Source organism: Oenanthe melanoleuca, chromosome 5 (assembly GCF_029582105.1).
Source record: "Oenanthe melanoleuca isolate GR-GAL-2019-014 chromosome 5, OMel1.0, whole genome shotgun sequence".
NCBI lineage: Eukaryota > Metazoa > Chordata > Aves > Passeriformes > Muscicapidae > Oenanthe > Oenanthe melanoleuca.
The window spans coordinates 56,017,622-56,039,472 of NC_079339.1; the positions used below are offsets into that span (position 1 = coordinate 56,017,622).

The following is a 21,851-nucleotide window of genomic DNA, read 5'->3' on the forward strand; positions in this document are numbered from 1 at the left end:
ATCTCCTAACCATCTCCTGACAGCATCCAGAGAGCAGCTTGGATGAAATGCATTAGTTGCCCTAAGTACAGCAAAAACAAATGCTGTGATAAATCTTATAAGCTGCCAGAGACCTTTTTATTGTTCCTCAGGCTCACAAGTTTCCACTACTTCATAAAGAAGCAGGAAAGGGATGCAGCAGCCTTCCATGTGAGGGGAAGGGATAAAGCCCAAACAACATCAGTGGGCAAAGGCTGCACCCATCCTGAGTCTGGGGGCTGGGGACACTGCACAGCCACCCTCCTCCTGGTGTTACCTCCCCAAACCCCAAAAAATTGTCAGCTGCTGGAGTCTGGGCAGAGGGATCCAGGAAAGTTACCTGCTCTGGTTTCACAGGCTAAAAACACACACATCACAGGCAGGATGCAGGGCTGGATGGAGGTTGCTCTAATTTCTTCTGCATCACTAACTCAGAAGTGAAAAGGCTGCAAAGCCCCACCAGGAGCAGCAAATGGAAATTCCTCAAAGCCTGGAGAAGACAAGCACTGAGGAATGTCTGGGGCAGCATCTCCTCTGAACCCATCCCTCCACCAGCAGGGATGCAGGGCGTGGCATCAGGGAGAGGCAGCACCTTGTGCTTCAGGGGCAGGCAAAGCCACACCAGTCTCAGCTGCTCCTCTGAGCATCTGGGCTGCCTGAGGAGCCACTGGAGCATCACTCTGCAGGGATGGAGATGCCACTGTGACCCACCCTACTGAAGAGAGGCACTGAGGGGTCCTGGGTCATGCTGGGGCTCCTCCTATCCTCCCAAACCAAGCCATCCCTGCCCCCTGCCCTGTGCACACACCACACACAGAGCTTTCATCACAAGCCTCACAGTGACAAGGAGTGTTAGGCAGATATAAAGGACATCAGTCATTCACCCATCTGGTGCAAAGTCTAGCTGCTGGCAGAAAATAGAGAGGATTGTTATGGCAAGATCTACCATATGGCACCATTATGTGGAGCTTTGCAAGTGCTTTCTCTGAGCATGCAAGCAAGATTTCAGCCTTTGAAGAAATGCTGTATTGTTAGCCTGGACAGGCAGGAGCCTCTTGAAAGAAGCTGTGGCAGATGGCACAGCTTTGTTCTCTTGGTGCACAGGCAGTTTGTGCTACCCCAGACTTCCTCCTCTCTGGGGCACAGTGATCAGTGATCCTGATGGATCCTACAGGACTGATGGCTCCTGAAACTCCTTAAATCCTGGGGATGCTGCCACTCTGCAGGAGCCTCAGGAGGTGAACACTGCCTGCCCAAGCCAGCAGGGCAATGGTGTTGATGCATGGAAAGCTGCACAAAACCATAAAGCACTGTCCCAGCCAAAGGAGCTGCAAATCAGGAAACCTTGCAGAAATATTCTGCTTTTGTTTGTGCCTCTCTGCCAGCACCTGCTCCTCCCTGGGTGGCTGAGCCTGGCCGGAGCCCCGGCAGGACAGGGGACAAAGAAAAGCCTTTCAGACAGGGCTGGTGCCTGACATCCCAACAATGCCCCAACAAAAACCATTCAGACCAGGCTGGGGGAGAGGCAGGCAAAGGGAAAAGGCTCCTCTGGGAGGAAGCAGTGATCAGTCAGTGACCACAACAACAACATCTGCATCTGCCCTGAGCCAGGGAAGAGCCCCTGCCTGCTGGCTGGGACAGGAGCATCGTCCCTGCAGCGTGGGATGAAGATCAGGCATTTCTGATTGCTGAAATTTGTGCCCAAGTGAAAAAATAAAATCACATTTCCCTGTTGTTCCTAATGCAACTAAGTGAAAAACACTTGCACAGGCACAGAATAAACCCCTAAATATTTATCTATTCTATTTACCTATCCTAATTAAAATCCAAAGTGTCCCTCTAACACAAAACAGGCCAAAAAACAGACACTGGGAGAGCAGCCCAAGCCTTTAGCTGACCTTGAAGTCACAGCTGCTGCACATCCCTCTGCAGCTCAGGCCCTCAGCCTCTGCTGCTGGCATGGGACAATCACCAATTTCTCACACTAGGGATGTTTTCTGCCTGAGATCAACAAGGCACACTTAAAACCACACAAAGCTCAGGGAATACTTTGCAGGATGGCTGCAAAAAGAAAGGGACTTTACCCTTTGATGCAAGCAGCAGGCTGGGATCTGTGGAGCAGGGATCCCACTCTGTTGCTTGTGTCTGTGGGAGGACTGTCCATGCCAAGGGATCAGACCTAGTGCTGCAATGTCCCCATCCCAGCCTGAAATCATCCCTCCCACTCTGATCCCTGATGCAAACAAGTGGGGCAGAAAAGTCAGAATTAAGCTGCAAGAAAAGAGTTGGCAAAGGACCAACTCCAGCTGGCAAAGCCTCCAGATCCTCTCCAGCTCCTTCAACTTCCAATGGGCTGAGACAGGACTTTGGAGGGAGCCCCAGCCCCACGGAGCAGGCAGGAGCCATCCCTGCCAGGAGGGCCAAGGATGGCATCAGGCTCCTGCAGGGTGGAGATCAGCCCAGCACCTCTGAGTGCTTTCTCTGTCTCTCTTCCAAATGTTACACAGTGGGTTTGTACAGAACAGTGGGATCCTTTCCAAACCATTTAACTAATGCTGAAATGTAATACCCGACACCAACAGGTTACAGAGAGCAAAGGGAGTGTTGTAAGGACGGGCTGGGGGGATGTGCAGCTTCACTCTCCTGAATGGGAATCTGCCTGCTGGTGCCCACAGGGCAGAGCTGGGCTTCCCCCTCCCTCTGCCCAGTGCTGGCTTGGGTTGAGATCTGCCTGATGGATTTTCTGGGGAGCCAGGGGGTTGCAGCTGCAGTGCAGGAGCATGGTGGGCACACACTGTCCCCCTCCCTGCATGGCTTCAGCCCCCAGGGAGCCAGGAGGCTCCTGCTGCCAGCACACCCTGCAGCAGCAGCTGCCTCCAGGCCTTCTTCCCACCCTTGGCTGGGGAAAAATAACTAAAAAATCTCAACAGCGTGGAGAAGGGCTGGGGAGCAGAAAGGGCACACCCAGGCTGGACTGGCCCCTGCCTCACTGCACACAGAGGTTCCCTGTGGCACTGCCACTGCACAAAGCATCTGGGTGAGTCTGGTAGGGATGTTTTGAAAATCCTGGGCTGAGATGAGGTGCACAGGCTTGGAGGGGCTCCAGCAAATGAGCCTCCAGAGCTGCCCCCTTCAGCCCAACAAGCCTTTGGTTGGGGCATGGGAAAAGTGATCCATGGGAAAAAATTTCCCCAGAAAACTTGATTTGGCCAAGTTATCAGTGGAGACTAAATCAGAGACAGCCACTTCTTCTGAGCAAACCCAACCCAACCAGAAGAGTCCTGCAGGGACACTTCATCCCCTTTGTGCTGTGATGGTGTCTGCCACATCCTGCCCTTGGAGAAGGATGTCTTGGCAAAACCAGCTCTTAGAACACAACCTGGAGCTTTCCTCCACCAAGAGGCCTGGCTGAACAGGTCCATGCTGCCTGGCATCTAATGGCATGTGCTACACCTTGAGTGTCACAGTGTCACAGCTCCCAGCTCCCTCCATGCATCCAAGCACTGCAGGAAAACCTCACTTCACTGCTGAATGAACTCAAAGTACAACACCATCCAAATTACCACACCAAAATGTTTTTGCTTAGAGGAAATTAAAGCTTTTTTTGGCTGTCCATTTTTTTCTTAATCCATGTTTCTCCAAGTTTTGGCACTGACGGATAAAGAAACAATATCCTGACTTTCCAAATCTCAGGGTAGCCCACACCTGACAATTTCTGTGAAGCTGAGTGCCCAGCAAATAAAGTCACTTTGCACCTACAGGGAATGTTGCACTTTACAGCTTGGACCTGCTGTAAAAAGTTAAGAGCTTCTAATGAGAGACCACTCCAAACTGGCAGGACTTCAGGGAGGAGCAGAGCTCAGGGCTCAGCAACACCAGCCTCCCTTCATGCCTGAAAACCCAAACCAAGGCTGGGCAGACCGCAAAGAGGGGGTTGAGGGGGCAGAGGGAGAAACCCCAAAAGCAGAAGTGAAGGGAGCAGTATCCTACTCACCACCAGCTCGGTGAACATGGCATCCAGCTCCTCCAGGGGCGGCATGGGCAGCGAGGGCTCCATGGTCTGCAGGGCGAAGCTGCTGTCATTGCGCAGCCGGTACGTGATCTCGGGGTGCTCGCTGCTGCGGAAGCAGCAGAAGATGAAGGAGATGCCGCGGCCGCTCCTCTTCCTCGGGGCCATGGCCACAGTCCCGGGTCCCTGCCCGCTAGACCCTGCGGGGAGCAGAGGAGGGAGGCTGAGGGCCGGCGGGAGGAGGGCGCGCCCCCCACACGCTGCGCACCGCGGGAGGGGCGGACGCGCCTCTCCTGCCAAGTGTTTCTGTCAGATCGGACCTTTACAGCCCTGGCAACCTCGGCGACCACGCCAATTAAATAAACGCGTTTGCTCCGCCTCGTGCCAGAGCTGGCAGCGGCGGGGGTCACACCGCTGTCCCACTGTCCCACCGCTGCTGCCAGCAAATCCCCACCACGCCGTGGCAGCCAGGCCAGCCCCCCTCATACCCACACCTCATGCCAGGAGGATGGAAAATTCAGGAAACCGCTGTCAGAACAGCTGGATGTTCACCCACCGTGGGTGATCCAATCCTTGAAGACCTCACGTGGCTCAGCATGCCCTGAGCTGAAATAAAAAATATCCTGCACGCTTCCCTCCGCTCTTAAACGTGGCCCTAAACATCCACCAGCACGGCAGCTCTTCTTCATGGAAAGTTTTGCTTGGCTTTAATTAGATAAACCTTACTTGCAGCTCCAGTAAATATTTACAAGACGCGATTTCAGCTGATAAAAATCACACGGTGCCGGTAGCTCAGATTTTCCTCAGCACTGCTGACGTCGGGCATCGCTCGCCCGGGGTTTGCTGATTTCTGAAACTCTGGATGGGAGCAAAGCCCAGGGCAGGAACCTGCCTGCACAATGACAGCAAGGACCAGGCAAAAGCTGCCCCAAAATTGGGACTCTTAAGTCAGCACACAAGAGGAGGGTCACCGATGAGGAATGAGGAGTGTGGAGAAACACTCTAATGAGAAAAATCAACCAGCAAAGTGGGGAATTTTTGAAAGCCTAAACATTTGTCTTACAAAGTTACACACCCACATATTTTATCTCTGCAAAACAAGACACTGAGATGTTAAGAGACTGGACAGCCAGCCAAGGTTGAAATATGGATGACTCAGATTTATTAACAAAGCTATGAAGAGACTCGGGGGAAAAAAGGTCAGCATTTGGAAAGGAGTGTCTGATCTCCCTGGAGCCTGCCATTCCCTGCAACTATGGATTTATACAGCAGAACAAACAGCTGCTGTGCCCTGTGGAGAGCCAGGGCTGGGGTCAGACCCGAGGTCAGGCCCTGCACCACCACAGCATGGCAAACACTGCCCTCTGAAAGCAGGGACCTAGCAGAAAACCCAGGCTCTAGCCACAGTTCCTGAACAGAGGATCTGACCCTCGAGATGATCTCGATGGCACGTTGTCAGCACACGGTGTAATCACCTGCTGAACCACGAGCTATGGGAAACAGCTACTGGATCTTCACGCAGGATAATCCCAGGCTGTGCAACTGCTCTGTGTGCCCAGCCTGCAGAGTCCCCCCCTTCCAAATCTCATTTCACATTTTCCCATCTTGGAGGAGTTTCAGCTGCCATGAGAGCTCTCTCATCACGGCTCCCCGGCAGCCAGCACCGCAGCAAATCCATTAGTGCCTGCTGGCATCCCCTCGGTGTCAGCAGGGCTGGGGACCTGCTGCAGAGTGCCTCTCCTGAAGGAGGGAGGGAAACAGAAAGCCAAAGGCACACGGATTTCTGTGCACTCCAACATGGAAGAAAACACTGCAGGTTTGGGTTTTAAAGAGCCACAAGGAGCAGGGTGCAAAGGGAGATGCTCTGTCCCAGCCTACACTGGGTCCTCAGATGTGCACAGTTTGGTCACTTGGTCATTCCAAGTCCATGGGTACAGCCACACCATTCCCAGAGCAGCGTCTGATCCTGATCCTGCTCCAGGAGCTGGTCTGGAGCAGACCCAGCTCTTCCACAGGGCATTTTCCATCCCCTTTTCAACACCGTGTCAACCTCGTCCTTGAAACCTGCTGCTACGTACAGGCTCTGACTTGGGCTTACAAAAACGTGTGGAAAGCCTTTATCAGAACAACACCTGCTCTTCAGAGATAGGCACTCCTGACAGTGTTTTATGAGGAGTCTGAATGACAGACCAAAAGGCAAGGTTTTATTTTGGGGTTTGAAGCAGACAGCCATGTAGCAACCAATACCAGGTACTTTTGAGCTGCTTCCAGTTCTGGAGCTATTGAGGTTCCTCATTTTCATCTATAAACAATTTAAAAAACCAAACCACCCTATAATGTAGACTGAGTGGGCTGTAGGTTATTAGCAACCAAGGCTAAAAAAAGGTTAGGGAGAGAATATGTTAGCTACCAGGCAAATAGCATTAAACCTTCAGAAGGCTGCTGAATATTCATTGACATGATGGATCAAAATCAAAACACAGCTCCCTGGCAGGTCACTGGGAGCTGCAGACAGCACAGCTTGCATCATCAGAACAAAGTCCAGCTACACAGGCTCCCCCTCCCCTGCAAACCCTGCAGAAATTGGTTATTCAAGAAGAAAAAGCAGCAGCCCCTGGCAATCTGGAGGCTTGTGCTAAGGAGAACAGAAGGGACAAGTTCTATGCCACATCATATGTTAAGTGTCCTGCTCCTACCTTTGACTGCTAATTAGATCAATAAACTTAAGTCAGATTGTGATCTGATGGTGCCTTCTGGCCTCCAGTATTGAACAGGCCAGAATAAATTAAGCTTAATTGCTCCTGGATGAACAGAGCCAGGGAAGATAGGCTGGGAAGGGTCACTGAGGGAACTTGTAGCCAAGGCCAAATCTCAAGGCAGGACTGATGGGGCTGAATCATTCCCAAACGATTCAGTTTTCACAGAAACAAGGGTGAAAATGTGTGTGTGATGGGCTCAGACTGGAAAGCCAGACTGAAGAAAAGGAGGGGAAGGAGTGAGTGGGACCAGGAGGGACAGAGGCCACCCAGCTCAGTGATACACAGAGATAGGAGTTCAGCTCTCCCCAGCCCTAAAAAGAAAAGCATCAAGCCTACATCGCCCTGAGCAGTGTTTAAATGAAATCAGTCATTAGGAGAAAATTGGACCCTGGTGTCACTGCCTTTGCTTTAAGGAAAGGAGAGCAGCAATTACCACTTGCATATTCAACAGCCTCCTCAGCAAGCTAAATTAAACTGTGTGGAGCAGGGAGCTGCCAAAGCCTGTCTGTGACCATGCCCCAACCAGCTGGTGGGGAGCCAGCACCAGTACTGCAGCACTAAAAATACCCAGCAAGGGCACAAACACATGCAAAGGAGCACAGCTCCCCTTCACATCCCCTCTCCAAACCCACCCAGCAGCCAAACCCTCAGGCATGAATATCAGCTTGTTGTTTTCTTGGCTCCCCTCCCAAAATGAGGATGCAAGATCCTGAGTGAGCTCTTTCTCTGAACCTGGAGCTCGATTCCAGCCTTGCTCAAGGAGGGAGTAGTTTTGGTGAGAGTGTAACAGAGCTCACTGACCCTCCCTGCCATGTCCTCACCAATTTCAGCATCTTGGCAAATGTCAAGCTTTGCCTGCCTTTGCTCTGCAAGAGCTTCAGCACAGCCTGGGAGGCTCCCAAACAATGGAAATATTCCAGCTCTCATCCATCACTGCCAAGTCACTTCCTTGGCTGGTGATGGCTGGGAGGCACTTGGCTCCAGCAAGGACTTTAGGAAGACACCATCACTGTCACCAGGTGTTAGAGCCAGGTGTCCTGCACCCCTTTTCTCAGCACTCAGCAGGAATTTGGCATTCCACACAGTGCACCCTATAGCTGCCCATCCCATCACTGAGCAATGCTCATCCTCCCTCGGTGCTTCTCCCCACGAATTCAACACCCAGAACAGGGCACAGCACAAGATAGCTTACATCAGTTTTTAAAATAAACAATTCTAGATGATTTTTCCTCCTCTGTAAGCCACATCCACACCTCCACAGCAACAAAAACTGGATGCTCTCACAGCATTTTTCAGATCAGCATTCCCTGAGAAGCACCAAAACCCTTCCCAGGCACATTTTAATTTTTCACTTTACAGACCCAAGAGAGTCAGCACTTTCCTTGGCTCCACTCAGCAACCCAACCTCTTCTTGGGTTTGGTTCTGACTGTGAGCCCTCCAAAGTGTGTTCATGGTGCTCTGCCCATCCAAGAGGCAGCAGCACATCCCTCTCAAGAGAGAGAAGTGCTCCTCCATTTCTCATTTCCACCAAAGCTGGTGCATAGAAACACTTATTACTGAGGAGGGGATCCAAGTATTATTCAGTTTTAAAAATAAAAGGTTTGACATTGAGCTCTTGCATGGATGAAATGCTCAGAAATAGGACTGCCTTCCCCTGAGCAGGAATCACCTTCCCTCCAACAAAGAAGCTTAAAGGATCTGTGCCCATTACCAGCACCTTTGCTCCTGTTTAAAGCAACCAGAATGATTTTTTTGGCCACAAATTCTCATGCTGATTTCCAAAACCCCCCTTCTCCAGTGTAAAGCTGTTTTCAGGCATAGGCTGTACAGGGGAGCAATGTTTGTTTTTGGTGGAAACCAGTGCATATCGTCAGGAGGGGGCAAAAAGCCCAAAACATTCAGCTAAAAGGTTTTAATCTATTGATTGCTTTTTCTCCTCTCCAAACAGCAGCCAAAAGGGATGGGAACAGCACTCTTTCCATGATGCAGCTGCCAGGAGGAGCCTGACTCATCACCAGTGCATCACAAGAGCTGTGATTCTCAGCACAAGCAAATCTCAAAGTTCCATGGATTTATAAATAGACCCACCAAATTGTGAATTACCTCTGATGCTCTTTGCTTGTCCCAGAAATCCTATTATACTCCATGGACAACAAAAAGAGTGTTTGGTGTCTCCATACCTTGCTTGGTACCTGGTACCTGAAGGCCACCAGCACAGTGTCCCTGATGCCATGAGATGTTTGCAGCCACAGGCTCTCTGCTCACTCCAGCAAAGCCCCATCTGCCAGCATCATCAAAAACCCAGTGCTTGCCTAAAATGTGTCACCTCCTCTTTCTCTTCTTCCCTTTTGTTGTGGCATTTGTCATATCCTGAAGCACACAACTGGGCCTGCTGGCTCACAAGAAAAGATTTTGCTCAGCTCCAGGGCAGATGAGCTTTGGGGGCTTGATGGCCACACCCAGGGTGCAGCAAGAAAAATTAGACCAAGTTTTCTACAGAGTGAGGGAAAGACATGGTTTCAGGAATTTGTAACACACCAGAAAAGCCCTCCTTTTTCCACTTTAAACTTACACCTATCAAAAGTGCTGTGAGAGACTTTTTGGGGCTCCCACCTGGAGGTGTTGATGCTATTCAGGGAAAAGAGCAACAACCTCCACTGTGCTGTGACAGCACCATGGCCTGCTGCCCCTCCTGCACACGAGTGAGGGCCCTGCCAAGGGCAGCACACACGCTGCTGACTCTGTAATCCACTTTTCAGTGGTGCACAGCAGGGTGAGGCTGGATCTGTCTCAGAGCTCTCCAGCTGAAATCAATCCTGCAGCAGCGCCGCTCGCTTTGGCAAGGCGGCAAAAATCTGGAGCAGGGCATGGCTGGTGGTGTGCTGCAGGATGCTCAAGGCATGGAATCAGGCTGGGATGCAAGGAGAGGGCTGGGGGCTTGCAGCATCCATCAGGAGCTGGCCCAGGGATCCCCACACAGCCCTTGATCCCCCGTGGTGCACGGCTCAGTGAATGTATTAATCCAACCACGAAAGATGCTGCTGCAGCAAAACTTTGTTTAGTTTTTGAGGATTAAAAACCAAACCTTGCTGGAAGTTTCCCAGCCATCTAGATGGTGAGCAGCACAGTAACACTGGAGTTCTCCACTGAAAGGGCAAATTTCATCAGTGACAAGCTGAGCACCAGCACCAGATCCTCCAAACCACTACAGATCACTTCTCACAGGAGATCCAGCAGATCAGCTCAGGCAAATACCATTTATTTCAGAAACAAGGATAACAACATGGAGCCACAGACAAGACCCAGTTTGCAAACCTATATAAATATATATATATATATTTCTTGATATTCACTAGGGCACTGAATGACCCATTTTCACAGACACACACATCCCATTTTCCCAGAAACCAGGAGAATTTGTGGTCTTCTTTATGTAGAATCAAACCAAAAAAGTGGGATGGGTTAGCACTGGTGGGAGGAAGAAACAGTTTTCAAGCCACATATCACTCCCCAAAATGTACTCTATGATTTGCATCCTGAAACCCAGGCACAATTATCCAAACCCAGGAGACTTTCCAGGAAGGCAGAGCTGGCAGGGGGGCTCTGCAGGAAGGATGCTGGGGCATTCCCCTGACCTCCCTGTCCCAGCCCAGTTTTAAAAGGCAACACAGAGATAAAACCAGCAGAAAGGAAAGGGGCTGTGTGCCCTGGTGCTGTCCTCACCCCACTCCTGTTTTGGGGCAGCAGCTGTTCTGGTGCTGCACTGTGCTGGGGCTCAAAGGGGCAGACACAGCCCTTCCAGAGCTGAGCTTACCTGCAGGGAGGGATCAGCACCCACCCAAGGCTCTCCTGAAAGCCTGGAGCCTTGCAGGGAAGAGCCTTCCAAAATTCATCCTGTGCCACCTGAACCTGGTCTGCCTTTGGGATGTCCTGGCAGGGTGATGCCAAGCCCTGTCCAGGCAGCCCTCAAGGACAAAAGCAGCTCAGAGAGGGGGATGCAGGATCCCTGGGCAGCTCAGGGGGCTCCCACAGCCTCGCTGAGCTCTCCCATCCTGGCTCATCCCTATCACCCAGCACAGGCTCAAGCACCAGTCCAGCCCCACTCCCCTTCCACTGCTGCTTTTGGTCCCAGCTGGGAGAAGACTGCCCATTCAAAGCCCAGCACACCTCCAAAGGTGCCAATACCAGCTTAAAGCCCAGCCCAGATATCACAAGCCCTGCCTACTCCCTTTGACAATGCAAATGCTGTTAATACAAACTCAGCAGCCTGGCAAGCCAGAGAGCTGTATTTCCCACTGGAGGAGGATATTTGTTTGCCAATTAGCCTTTTCCTGGAGAACAACAGTTCCATCAACAACCTCCCTTTATTGTAATTCCTTCCTTTTTTTCATCCCTGCTCCTCCAATGAATATTTGGGCTGTGACTGTGATTTATCATATGCAAACCCTCACTGCTGAGCTTTCCATTTCAGTGCTCCCCATTTCAGCAGTAATCCCTGGGGTGAGACTGGCTGAAGGCAGGCAGGATTTTTTTCTTCTTTTAAAGCCTCTTAATTTTGCTTCACAAAGTGGAGTTTCCAAGTTGCTCAGCAGCAGATGCTCCCAGTCCATCAGCACAGCAACATCTGCCATGGGGCCACCACCAGGACAAGGCTACAAGGAGCTACTGCCTGAGTCCCAGAGGGCTTTTTTGGGGGGTATTTGGAGTTTTTGAGGATTATCTGTGCTTAAGGTGAGGCTACTGGATCCACAGGTGTTCAGCATTTTGTGGTGTGGAGCAGGCTGGTTTCTTTCTCTCTCAAAATGGGAACTTGATGAAGGCTGCTGTAAATAGGAGTCCTTCCCAGCAGGGACCCTGATGGCCAAATATCATTAAACTTCAAGATATCATTAAACTCATGGTACAGAAAGTGCCCAGAGCAAACAAAACACACTTGTCAGATCTCTCAGCTGGCCACCCATCTGCAATGCTGATTTCCTTTTAAAGGTTTTTAAATTCTGATGCTAATCCAGAGTGATTTTTCCTCCCTAAAGTACAAACCTGGAGTTGAGAATTCCTTGATAAGTACATCTAATGGCAGAAAAAGCCCTGCTGGCCACTTTTCCTTCCAGTATGACACTAATACCTCCCTGTGCTCCAGCAGATGAACACCAAAAAACAATATATGTGAGCTCACATCAGGCACAACATGACCCCAACAGCTCCCACCCAGCCTGGGAAAAAACAGCAACTTCTACCACATTTCACTGAAATACTGTTTGCATTTAAACAAACAAACAAAAAATAATAAAGATCAGCAAGTGAGATTAATTGGAAGGCTTGGTCACATTTATTTTATGTGGCTACAACAAAATGCAGCTTATGGGAAAAGCCCTGCTTTGACCAGGATGGATTTGTACCATCCTGAGCCACTTGATTTTGGTTTTAATTGCCTAATTATCCAACCTCTGACCAAAGGGATGGAATAAAGGAAGGCTCCTCTTCCCCTGCTGGAGCATCCAGAGGGGAGTGTCAGTCCAGTGGAGCTCCCAAGGGAATGCATTTAAAAATCAATAAAGGCTATTTTAATGCTTAATCCAGGGAAGTATCAGCATCAGCAGGGTCAATACAAACCGAATTTAAACACACTGAGTACATGCACAGGATTGTTAGTTTTTCCTCTGAGCAATGATTTAACCAAATCTGGTTTTCCCCAGAGAGTTTGGAGTCCAGACAGGGCATCCACAGCATCTCTGGTGCTTCAGGCACCCTGCCTGCCTTCATCTCTATGTACTGCTCAAAAAATGAGCCTCTGCACTCCACTTGAGCAAACATTTCAGTGAGGAAACCCCCTGGTTGTCCCCTGGAGGGACAACATCATCACAGCAACAGTGGTGACATCTCTGCCATGGCTACATATGGGAGTAGATTTCTCTTCTTTGGAGGTTTTCACACTGCACAGCACAAATTGCAACACAAGCTTCCCACCCCTGTAGGTATTTATACAATCATCTCCCTTTTAATTAAAAAAAAAAAAAAAAATAGCCTAGCAATTGCAAACAACTGCTTTGAAAAACTGACCCAAGGGGATCCTGAGAGGCTCAGACACCCTGAGAGAACATAACTATGTTTGATTTTTTAAATTTAATCACATCTGCAGCAGGAGGGCAAACTCCCTCAAACCAGTCCTGCCCCTTTCCAAGCTGTTTGTGGCTGGAATGATTCATTTTCTCTGGGTTTGCTGCTAATTCAGAGGTGTTGTAGTTACAGAGTCAAGGTCTGTCCTGCTGCTCACCCCAGTGAGGATGCTGGGGATGCTCAGGGAGCTGGGAGGGGACACAGCCAGGACAGCTGACCCTGAGTGACCACAGGGACACTCCAGACTGGTGGAGTTGTGCTCAGCAGATAAAGCTGAGCTTTGCCTCTCCCCATCAGCACCAGTCTGGCTTAGCCAGAATCCAAACCCATGGAGAGCTTCAACTTTTAGAGGTGAGTCCTGGGGGTGGCTGGGTCCTGCAGAGCTCCTCACACCTGGGCAAGGCTTCAGGTGCTCTGCTGTTCAGTTGTAACCACTTAATTACTGGTTTGTCTGAAGTTTGTTTGGTTTTTTTGGGTTTTTTTTTTTTCACTAAGAGTTAGGCTTGAAAAACACTAAGGAGATGAATTTTCTCGTGTTCAGGCTTGGTTGTTTATTAAATGTCATTTAAAGTACCAAGAGTTCAGCAACACTTCCAGCTCCCAGCTAAAAGTGAGCAAAATGGTGATGAATCTAGCTAGCTACAAGGTTTCTTGAAGCTAAACAAGTCCAGTAGAGAATTAACACCTATATTATTTATATCTTTGACCCAGTAACCAAACTCCTGTGACCCTCAGTGCAGCACTGACTGTCCAACCAGAAACTACTGCCTGAAACCATGAAGAGGAAGAACACCAAAAGGAGACACCACCCAAAATCCTCCACTTTGTCCCACACCTATTACTATATTCTAAAACCCTCAAATTTAAAACCCTTCACCATGTGAAATCACACACTTCTATTTAACTACACACCTGTGATTTTAACTCCATCACTCAAATTTGGAGCTTCTCCAAGGTCTCAGGTCAAAAGCAGTGTGCTCCAGGGGGTCAGTGCCAGAAAGCACAGAAAGATCAAAATCTCAGTTTTCTGGGGTCCAACAATCAGTGACTTGTGGCATTCCTTCAGAGCTCCCCTCCTTTCCTGGCTTCAGACTGACAGCAGGTCTGCCAGATCTGCAGTGAGAAAATACATCCCCAACACCCAGAAACACTCAGAAACACTCTCCCATTCCTTCTGCAGCTTTTGAAACACCTCCATCAGCAAAAGTGGCAATGGAGTTGGCTGATAGAGGTCTCAGATCATCCACAATCTTCTGACTGTGCACAGGGGAAGGAAATGAAATGGATTTTGGATAACAAATCTGTGCTGCATTTTCCAGCACAAGACCTGTAACACTGAAGTGAAAGGTTGAAGAAAGTGCAAATTGGATTTAGGTACCTGAAAATTCCAGATTCACTCCACCACTGACAGAGTTGTCACAGGAAGGGAAAGCAGCCTGGAATAATTGCCTCTCCAGGCAAAAACTTTCAAAATGCCCTTAATGCAGATTCTTAGAGCTGGCAAGAGCCCATGGACTGCAACATGAGCCCTGAGAGCAGGCAGAGAGGAGAAAAAGCATCTTCCAGGCAATCACAGGCATTTTTTCCCCAGCTGAGCTCCTAGTGAGAAGAGCAACCCATGCATCAACAGCAGCACTTGACACATGCCAGCACTTTCTAAATTCACTTTCAGTGGATTTACCAACACGTCCTATGGAAAAGGAATGTGTGCTATGCAAATCCAGCCTCAGACTGCTCCCTGCCTAATCTAGCTTTAGATTCAAATGCTTATTACCATGGCATCTAATCGGGTCATGTGTAACAGACAGGTTTAGTTTGGGCTCCCAGGACTTCAGCTGGGTTCTTACTAAGGCACTGAATGGAGAAAGAAAAAAGGGAACAGAGACAATAAAAAAAAAGCAACCCAACACTGCAAAGAATTCAGGTTTTGGCAGAAAGCAGGCCTGGAAAGAAGCAATGACACCTAGCAGCAAAAGCCAGGCTGATATGCAAACACTTGGCAGCTCACCAGGAACACACTGAATGTCAAGTCCTGTTTGCACCCCATCACATCCCTGCAGGGAGGTTGGTGTCTGCTCTTTCAGGGTGTCTCCCTTCCCCCTGAGACAAGGTGATTAAATGATCTCACACATGTACCAGCAGCAGCAAGCCCAGCTGGTCACACCATAACCTCCAGACTGTCTCACAGCTCTCTGAGCACCCACAGCAGCACCTCCAGAGCCTGGGACACAGAACCAATCCAACTAAAGCACTCTTTATGGCTTGGATGTTCATAACATTTATGTGTATTCCCTGGTGTCTAGTACTGGCTGAGGTTTCATTGCATCCCTTAATAAAAAACCTCCACAACACCCTTCCAACTTGATGGCTGCTTTGACAAAAATCACAGCAGCTCCACAGATTTGAGATGAAAAACCAATCTGAAAGAAAGGACAAAACCAGGCAATGGAGTTAATGAATTGTCAGTGATGGGAGAGGAGGAGATGGACAGACTGAGTTTAAAGCTTCCCTTCATTAGCAAATTAAACTAAAATCGTGGGTTAACTTTCAACAATGCATGTTATTACTGAGAAGAGTGTGGCAGCTGATAATCTGCCACTCAGGCACATGGTTCTCTATACTTCATCATTTACTGAATTAATAATCAAATGCTTTGAAAGGAGAAGAGAGAAAAACCCAGAGAAACCAGAGGCTGCAGCTCTCAGTGCTCTCATCAGCCTGTTCAAAGCCCAAGCCAGATCTACCAGTGCCTGCATGGCTGTGCTGGTGTCTGGCCAGGCTCTCCCCCCAGCTCACAGCTGCACCTGGAACTGGTCTGGGGGACTTTTCTCCTTGCTCCTGTAGCTAAAACAACCAGCAGGGATGGTTATACCAGGTGGAAAGACCCCTGTTTCCATGCAGCCCAGCCTGTGGCACAGAAGGAAGAGACTCTGTGAGGTTCCTGCCTGAGGACATGGATGGAGGAGCTGATGGAGGAGCCCTTCCCAGCACCAAAACAGCCATGCAACAGCATTTACCAGCTCACAGCTGCTAAACACTTCAGCAAAGTCATGCTCACTTGTGAACCAAAAGAAGAAAAACTCACATTCTGTATTTACAGCCACTGCCACCTCTACAGCAGTCTCCAGGACAGGGGCATTCCCAGTGATGGCTGTGAGGAAGTCCTAGGGAACAGATCCATGGCACAAACACTCATGGATAGCTCACACACAAGTGAAAAAATATTTCCAAGCCTCAGAAGCTGCATTGCTGGAGCTGTGAATAACACACAGGCAGAGAGCATGGCTTGCTTATGATGAGCCAGGATGACAACCCAGTGGAAATGTAAAAATAATTTAATGAATAAGTATATTTAGATTTATAATCCCACAGCAGCTTTATTTATAGGGATGCCAATCACTTTTACACAGATATAAAATTGGCTGGCAGAATGCCTTAGACTATATCCAGAAACCCATCTGTAACAAATCTAAGCTGTGATATCCCCACATTTGTTTGGCCAAACAATAAGGCTGATGCCAGCAATCTCCACTTTAGATGTGCAGATGGGCCATGGGGGGCTCAGAGCCTCCCCACAGCCAAAGATGGATGAACTCCCCTGTCACCTGCTGTAAACTGCCTGGGGAGAGGACCAGATGAAGGAAAACCAGTCACCATCTGGGCTGTGTGGATTCCAGCACCAAGGCAAAGCTGCATCCAGCTGGCTACAGGTGAACCTCTCTCAGAACCTTCCATCACTGAACTGGGGAGCTGTGAGCAGGGTAAAAACACCCCATGGAGCTCTGCAGCACCTTTAGAAGGTGGGGGCATTAAAGTAGGGCTCTGGAATATCTTTTTTTTTTTTTTTTTTGATTCATCATTCAAGACACAAAGCTGGGACAGAGGAGAAATTAACTGGAAATCATCACTTGGCTCAATCTCAAAGCAGATGAGGATTTCTAGTGATCCTTGCCCAGGATCTCACAACTTTATCTAAGCCTGCAGATGTCAAGGGGGAGAGGCTGCTGTGGATTTCCACAGGGCTGGTGACCACCTGGAAAACTGAAAAGTCACAGCTAGTTCACAAGAAACAAAGAAAAACCCACTCTTCATCCCCAGGGACTTCTGGGGACTGGTTGTCCCAGAAATGGGGCAAAACAGGGATGGCTCCATGTCAAATACAGACTGTGGGTAACTGCAATTCATGCACAAAGCTTTCAGCATCCTGGCAAATGCCAAGGTGGAAAAGGTTACTCTGGAATATTACTTTGAATAGCTCTGGGAACAAACCCAGCATTAATTTTCAACACTTATTCAGCAACTGATTTGAATAAACTGAGGAAGGCTCGTGCACACATTCTGGCAGTGTTATTGGGTAGACTTCTGCCTCTGCTCCTGAGATAATTTATGACAAAACAACTCCCAGCAAAAACGATCACTTTCCAGACCAATGAGCATATTCAACTACCCTTGGGGACAAGGTAACCTCTCAAGATCCCTTCCAGCACAATTTCAGTAACATTTTACACCACAAACTATTTTCACACTGGCATTTGCTGTGATTTATTCCTGGAAATAAGTTTGTCTGAAGGAATAACTGATGGAAAGAAAAAAAAAAAAAAAAAAAAGAAACATAAACCAAACAGTTTTCTCGCTCAAGGACAAAGCAAAGTAAAACAACCAAGCACAGAGCTACAGCATCCTGGATCCAAATGTTTTCCAAAACATTTCCAAATGTTTCTCAAAGCTTCCAGATGAAGCTTTCAGAACTAGGCTGCAAACCCTCCAAAGCCTGGGGCACTGAGTGTGGCATCATGGTGTGCTGCAGCAGAGACACCAAGGAGATGGCTGGTGGGGGCTGTGTCAAAACACCAGAGCCCTGCACAGAAAACACAGTGCTCCAGAGAAAACCTGCCCCTGCTTCCTCCACAGGGCATATTCCAGTGTGACTGATTGCCACATGGCCTCAAGCTGTGTCAGGAGAGGTGCAGGTTGGACATCAGGAGGAATTTCTTCACTGAAAGGGCTGTCAAGCAGTGGGACAGTGCCCAGGGCAGTGGTGGAGTCACCATGCCTGGAGGTGTTCAAGGAACAGCTGTGTGGCACTCAGTGCTGTGGTTTGATCAAAGATTGGACTCAATGATCCTGGAGGACTTTTCCAACTTTAATGATTCTATAAATACACGTGGCCAGATGTCCTCACCTTCTCAGCAGGCTTTTCAGTTAATTCCAAGCAACTTAAAAAGATCCTTCCCTGCATCTCTTTTGGAATTACAGAAAAAAAAAATTAAATAAGAAAATAATTCAGTAAAACAATAAAAAAAAGTTTAAAACCCACTTATGGAATGGTAAGGAGAAAAACTCTACATTTTCTACACTCAAGCTAAAAATGCTGAAATTCTGTCCACACACCACCAAACGTGGATGTTTATGGTGACTACACAGAGGAAACTGAGACAGTTGTGGGAGATGCTGGTCTGAGCCACAAGCAGAGCAGCCAAAGGATGAGCAGTGAGGTCTCAGCAGTGCTCAGCCTCCCCATCCCACTGCTGGCACAGCCTCCACCAACAGCAGTGCCTGTGAAGCAGCCTCTGAGCCCTTCCAGGTCCAGAGCTCATCTCCACCTCCTCAACGTGCTGCTGGACACAATCAAAGCCCCTCCTATCAACTCTACATGGGCTTTGGATTAGACCTTTTGTAGAGTAGGAAAAAAAAAAAAAGAGCCTTTCTTGAGGATGATAAAGTCTAGACACTACAATATATTTTCCAGCTAAAAATCCCTCCCTTGATCTCGGACTGTCACGATCAAAGCCACGATCCCGTCCCGAGCCCTTCTGAAACTTCAGCTTCCAAATGTGCAAGTTATTTTTAAAATCTAAACCAGGCCAAGCCTCTTGTTTGGAGTTTTATGAGGAAAATGGGGTGTGCTCCTCCCAAAGCTTCCCCCACCACGTCTGGAAGTGGCTGGTGGGCACATGGTGGAGGAGCAGAGCAGGGAGAGCAGAGCCCCATGTCTGGGGACACCCAGATCTGCTTGCATGGGGGGACACAGCTGAACCCCCCAAGGGGGCTGGGCTGTGGGGAATATTCCCCATCCTTGACTGAGACAGAGTTTTTTGCAGACCAAACATTGTTTGCATCCTCAGGATTTGTGCCTGCCTCTGGCACCTTCTTGTCACAGAGTGTGTTACCCTGGAGACAAAGAAAAGGAAACAGCTTGAGATCCTTTCATTTTCTACAGAAATTAAATAAAACTAAGCACTATGAACTTCCTCTAGCAAGTAGCAGGATGGTCAAGTGCACAAATAACATCCAGCTCTGCACCAAGGGACAAGCAGGGAAACAAGATGCTCAGAATGATTCTCCAGTCCATTGGCTAAAAGGAAAGAAGAAATACACTGCAAAAGACCTGGAAAAGCCCTGCAAAAGACCAGGAAAGCCAAAGAGGCATCATCCTCTGCCTTAAGGAGAGGTGGTGGAAGACCAGCCAGCTCATCCCAGACCAGCTGTGCTGTGTGATGGACACCAGAGCTCCTGGATCCCATGGCCTCTGCAGGACAGGAAACCTGTGGTCAGTCCCTATCAGTGTCCAGACTGGAAAAACACAAAGGATGGATGGTCTGGGATGATAAGGAGCTTGGAGAGAACTTTGAAGGGTTTTTTGAAAGCAGGTGACCACCAAGATTCCCCTCCCACATCCTAAGGTAGATTTTTAACAGGGATATTCTTCAAAGAGAGATGGGGACAGGAGGTGGCTCACACTGCAGAAAGAAGAGAACAACACAGAGCATTCACATGCTCCAATGCTATTTAAAAGCCAAATGAGGCTCCCTAGTGAGCACTTAACTTAACTAAGCAACTTCTACAGCACCAGGCAAATGAGCCACATCACCTCCTTTTCTTCCAGCATCCATCTCCACCACTCTGTCATCTCCCTTCCCCTCCCTGCTTCCACTCTCCTCCACTCCTAGCAGCTCTGCTCCTCCTCCCCACCTCTCCCTGTGCCCAAACCAAGCAGATCTGGCAAGGCTGAGTGAAGCAGGCAGGCACACACCACTAGGATGAGGAATAGACCTGCCACCCCCTCCAGCATCCCCCACTGGAGGCAGGAGCAGTGGCTGTGCTGCACTATCACACATTCCCAGTGCTTCAGGAGGTGTTGTCTGAACCACCACCAGCTTTCCAGCTGGGCAAACATCAAGGAAAAAATCAGGTTGACAGGCTTTCTTAGGAGTGTTTCCATCAAACAGGACTTTTCCCACCTCCACTCACACTGGAGCAGAAAGAGCAAAGGCCCCTGGCAAGGCACTGCTGGTTATGACAGAGGGGACAGAGGATTTGCCAGCATCTCCCCAAACTGCTCCTCTGGAGCTGGGACAGGATGTGGGGATCATGCCCAGCTTCAGCTCTGCCACAGCAGAGTCCAACACACGCCCCATCACTGTGACTCACCTTTACTCTTCCCAACAAACACAGAGAGAAGATGGACTCAACCTTGACCTTCACACAAGCAACTTTCCCTGAAGCCACCAGATCCCTTTGGTCCCAACTTGTCCCCTCCAAACCCCTTCCCTTTCATGAGCTTCTCCCAGAGAAGGAGAACAAAGCCCAGCTGCACATCTGTAATCCCCACAAAGCTACCAACCTCAAACATCTGCACAGGTGAGCAGAGAAACTGATGGCAAAGGCTGCTTCTGGATTTAAAAGTACCTACACCCATCAGGGAAGCAGCATGCACCTGAACCCTTGCTCCCAGGGTTTGCACATTGGACATGATAAATGAGGCAGCTGACAAGGCAGCACCTCAGAGCCCAACCCCTGCCACGCCAGCTCAGGAAGAGACAGAAACCAAAGGGAAAAAAGCAAATTCTCCAGCCCCACACTGCCATCAGAAGGGCCACTCATCTGCTCTGGGTGACAAACACTGAAGGGAAAACATCACAGAATTCACTCAGGCACCAGGGCTGGGTTCAGCACCTCACTGCTCTCCCTGTGAGATTTCAGTGACCTCCCGTGTCTCTCATCTCCTGTGCTAGAGATGGGAAATGTGTGCACTAACAGTCCCCATTCCCAAACCAAACATGCAGACACAGGCTGAAAACCAGCTAATTCCCAATCCTGCCAAACTTACAGTGGTGACTTATTTCCAGGCAGAGCTGTGATTTTTACAGGGGATACCACTGGCTTAAGGAGTCAAAGCTGTAACTGTACGGGTGAAAGAAAAACCTTTCATTCCTGTAAGGCCTTTTTTTCCCCCTGCTCCTGAGATGACAGGGAGCAAGAGAGCTGTTGCCAGTCCAGCAGGGTGAAGGCTTGGCTGAGAGCAGCCTCATTAAACTGGCTGGGTCGTTCATTGCCAATCCAAACACTGGGTCCTCTGATCACCGCATGACAGAACCACAGGCAGCTCACAATTAAACCCGTGACAATCAGGAAAAATCCCTACACCCCCCCAAGCTGAATCCACCAACACCATCCCCACCCTCCCTGCTTTCATTTATTTATTTATTTGTTTACTTACACAAGCCTCATGACAGGTAACTTGGAGGAAATCGGGTGCTTTAATGATTGAGCACACTTGGGCAGCCCTCTGGAAGATAAGCACGCCCTTTGGTAACCCTGCAACAGAAACAGAAGGTACAAACAGACAGTAACTAATTATTCTGATTAAATCTTGGAAGACCTGAAATACCCGACTGCAGCAGAACAAAGCCAGCGTGCAGCAGGGGCTGCTAGCTAAAAAAAAAAATAAAAAAAAAATAAAATAAAATAAAAAAATAAGTCACACCCTTTTTTTGGAAAGCATTCACCCAAATAAACCTTAAGTGCTTCTGTGCTGTTTTTGTTTGTGTGTGTTGTTTCTTAAGGTCTGGGCAGCTGATGGGAAATCTCTGCCATGCCCTGGAGGGATCCCCTTGCCTTCAGCTAAAATTAGACTTCAAGGGAAGGCGGGTATCCAACCCACCCT

The 21,851-nt window shown here is 49.0% G+C and overlaps 1 protein-coding gene across 1 annotated transcript in view; it reads right to left on the minus strand.

Annotated features, from left to right (window-relative positions):
* The window catches only part of DAAM1 (dishevelled associated activator of morphogenesis 1), an 85,278-nt gene that overhangs the window by 46,081 nt on the left and 17,346 nt on the right, over nucleotides 1-21,851 (minus strand). Inside the window, exons 2-3 of the mRNA XM_056493067.1 lie at nucleotides 21,405-21,502; nucleotides 4,013-4,227 (exon numbers count right to left, since the gene is read on the minus strand). Coding sequence (XP_056349042.1) covers nucleotides 4,013-4,195 — 183 coding nt within the window. The 5' untranslated portion in view covers nucleotides 4,196-4,227; nucleotides 21,405-21,502. The remainder of the gene's footprint in view (nucleotides 1-4,012; nucleotides 4,228-21,404; nucleotides 21,503-21,851) is intronic.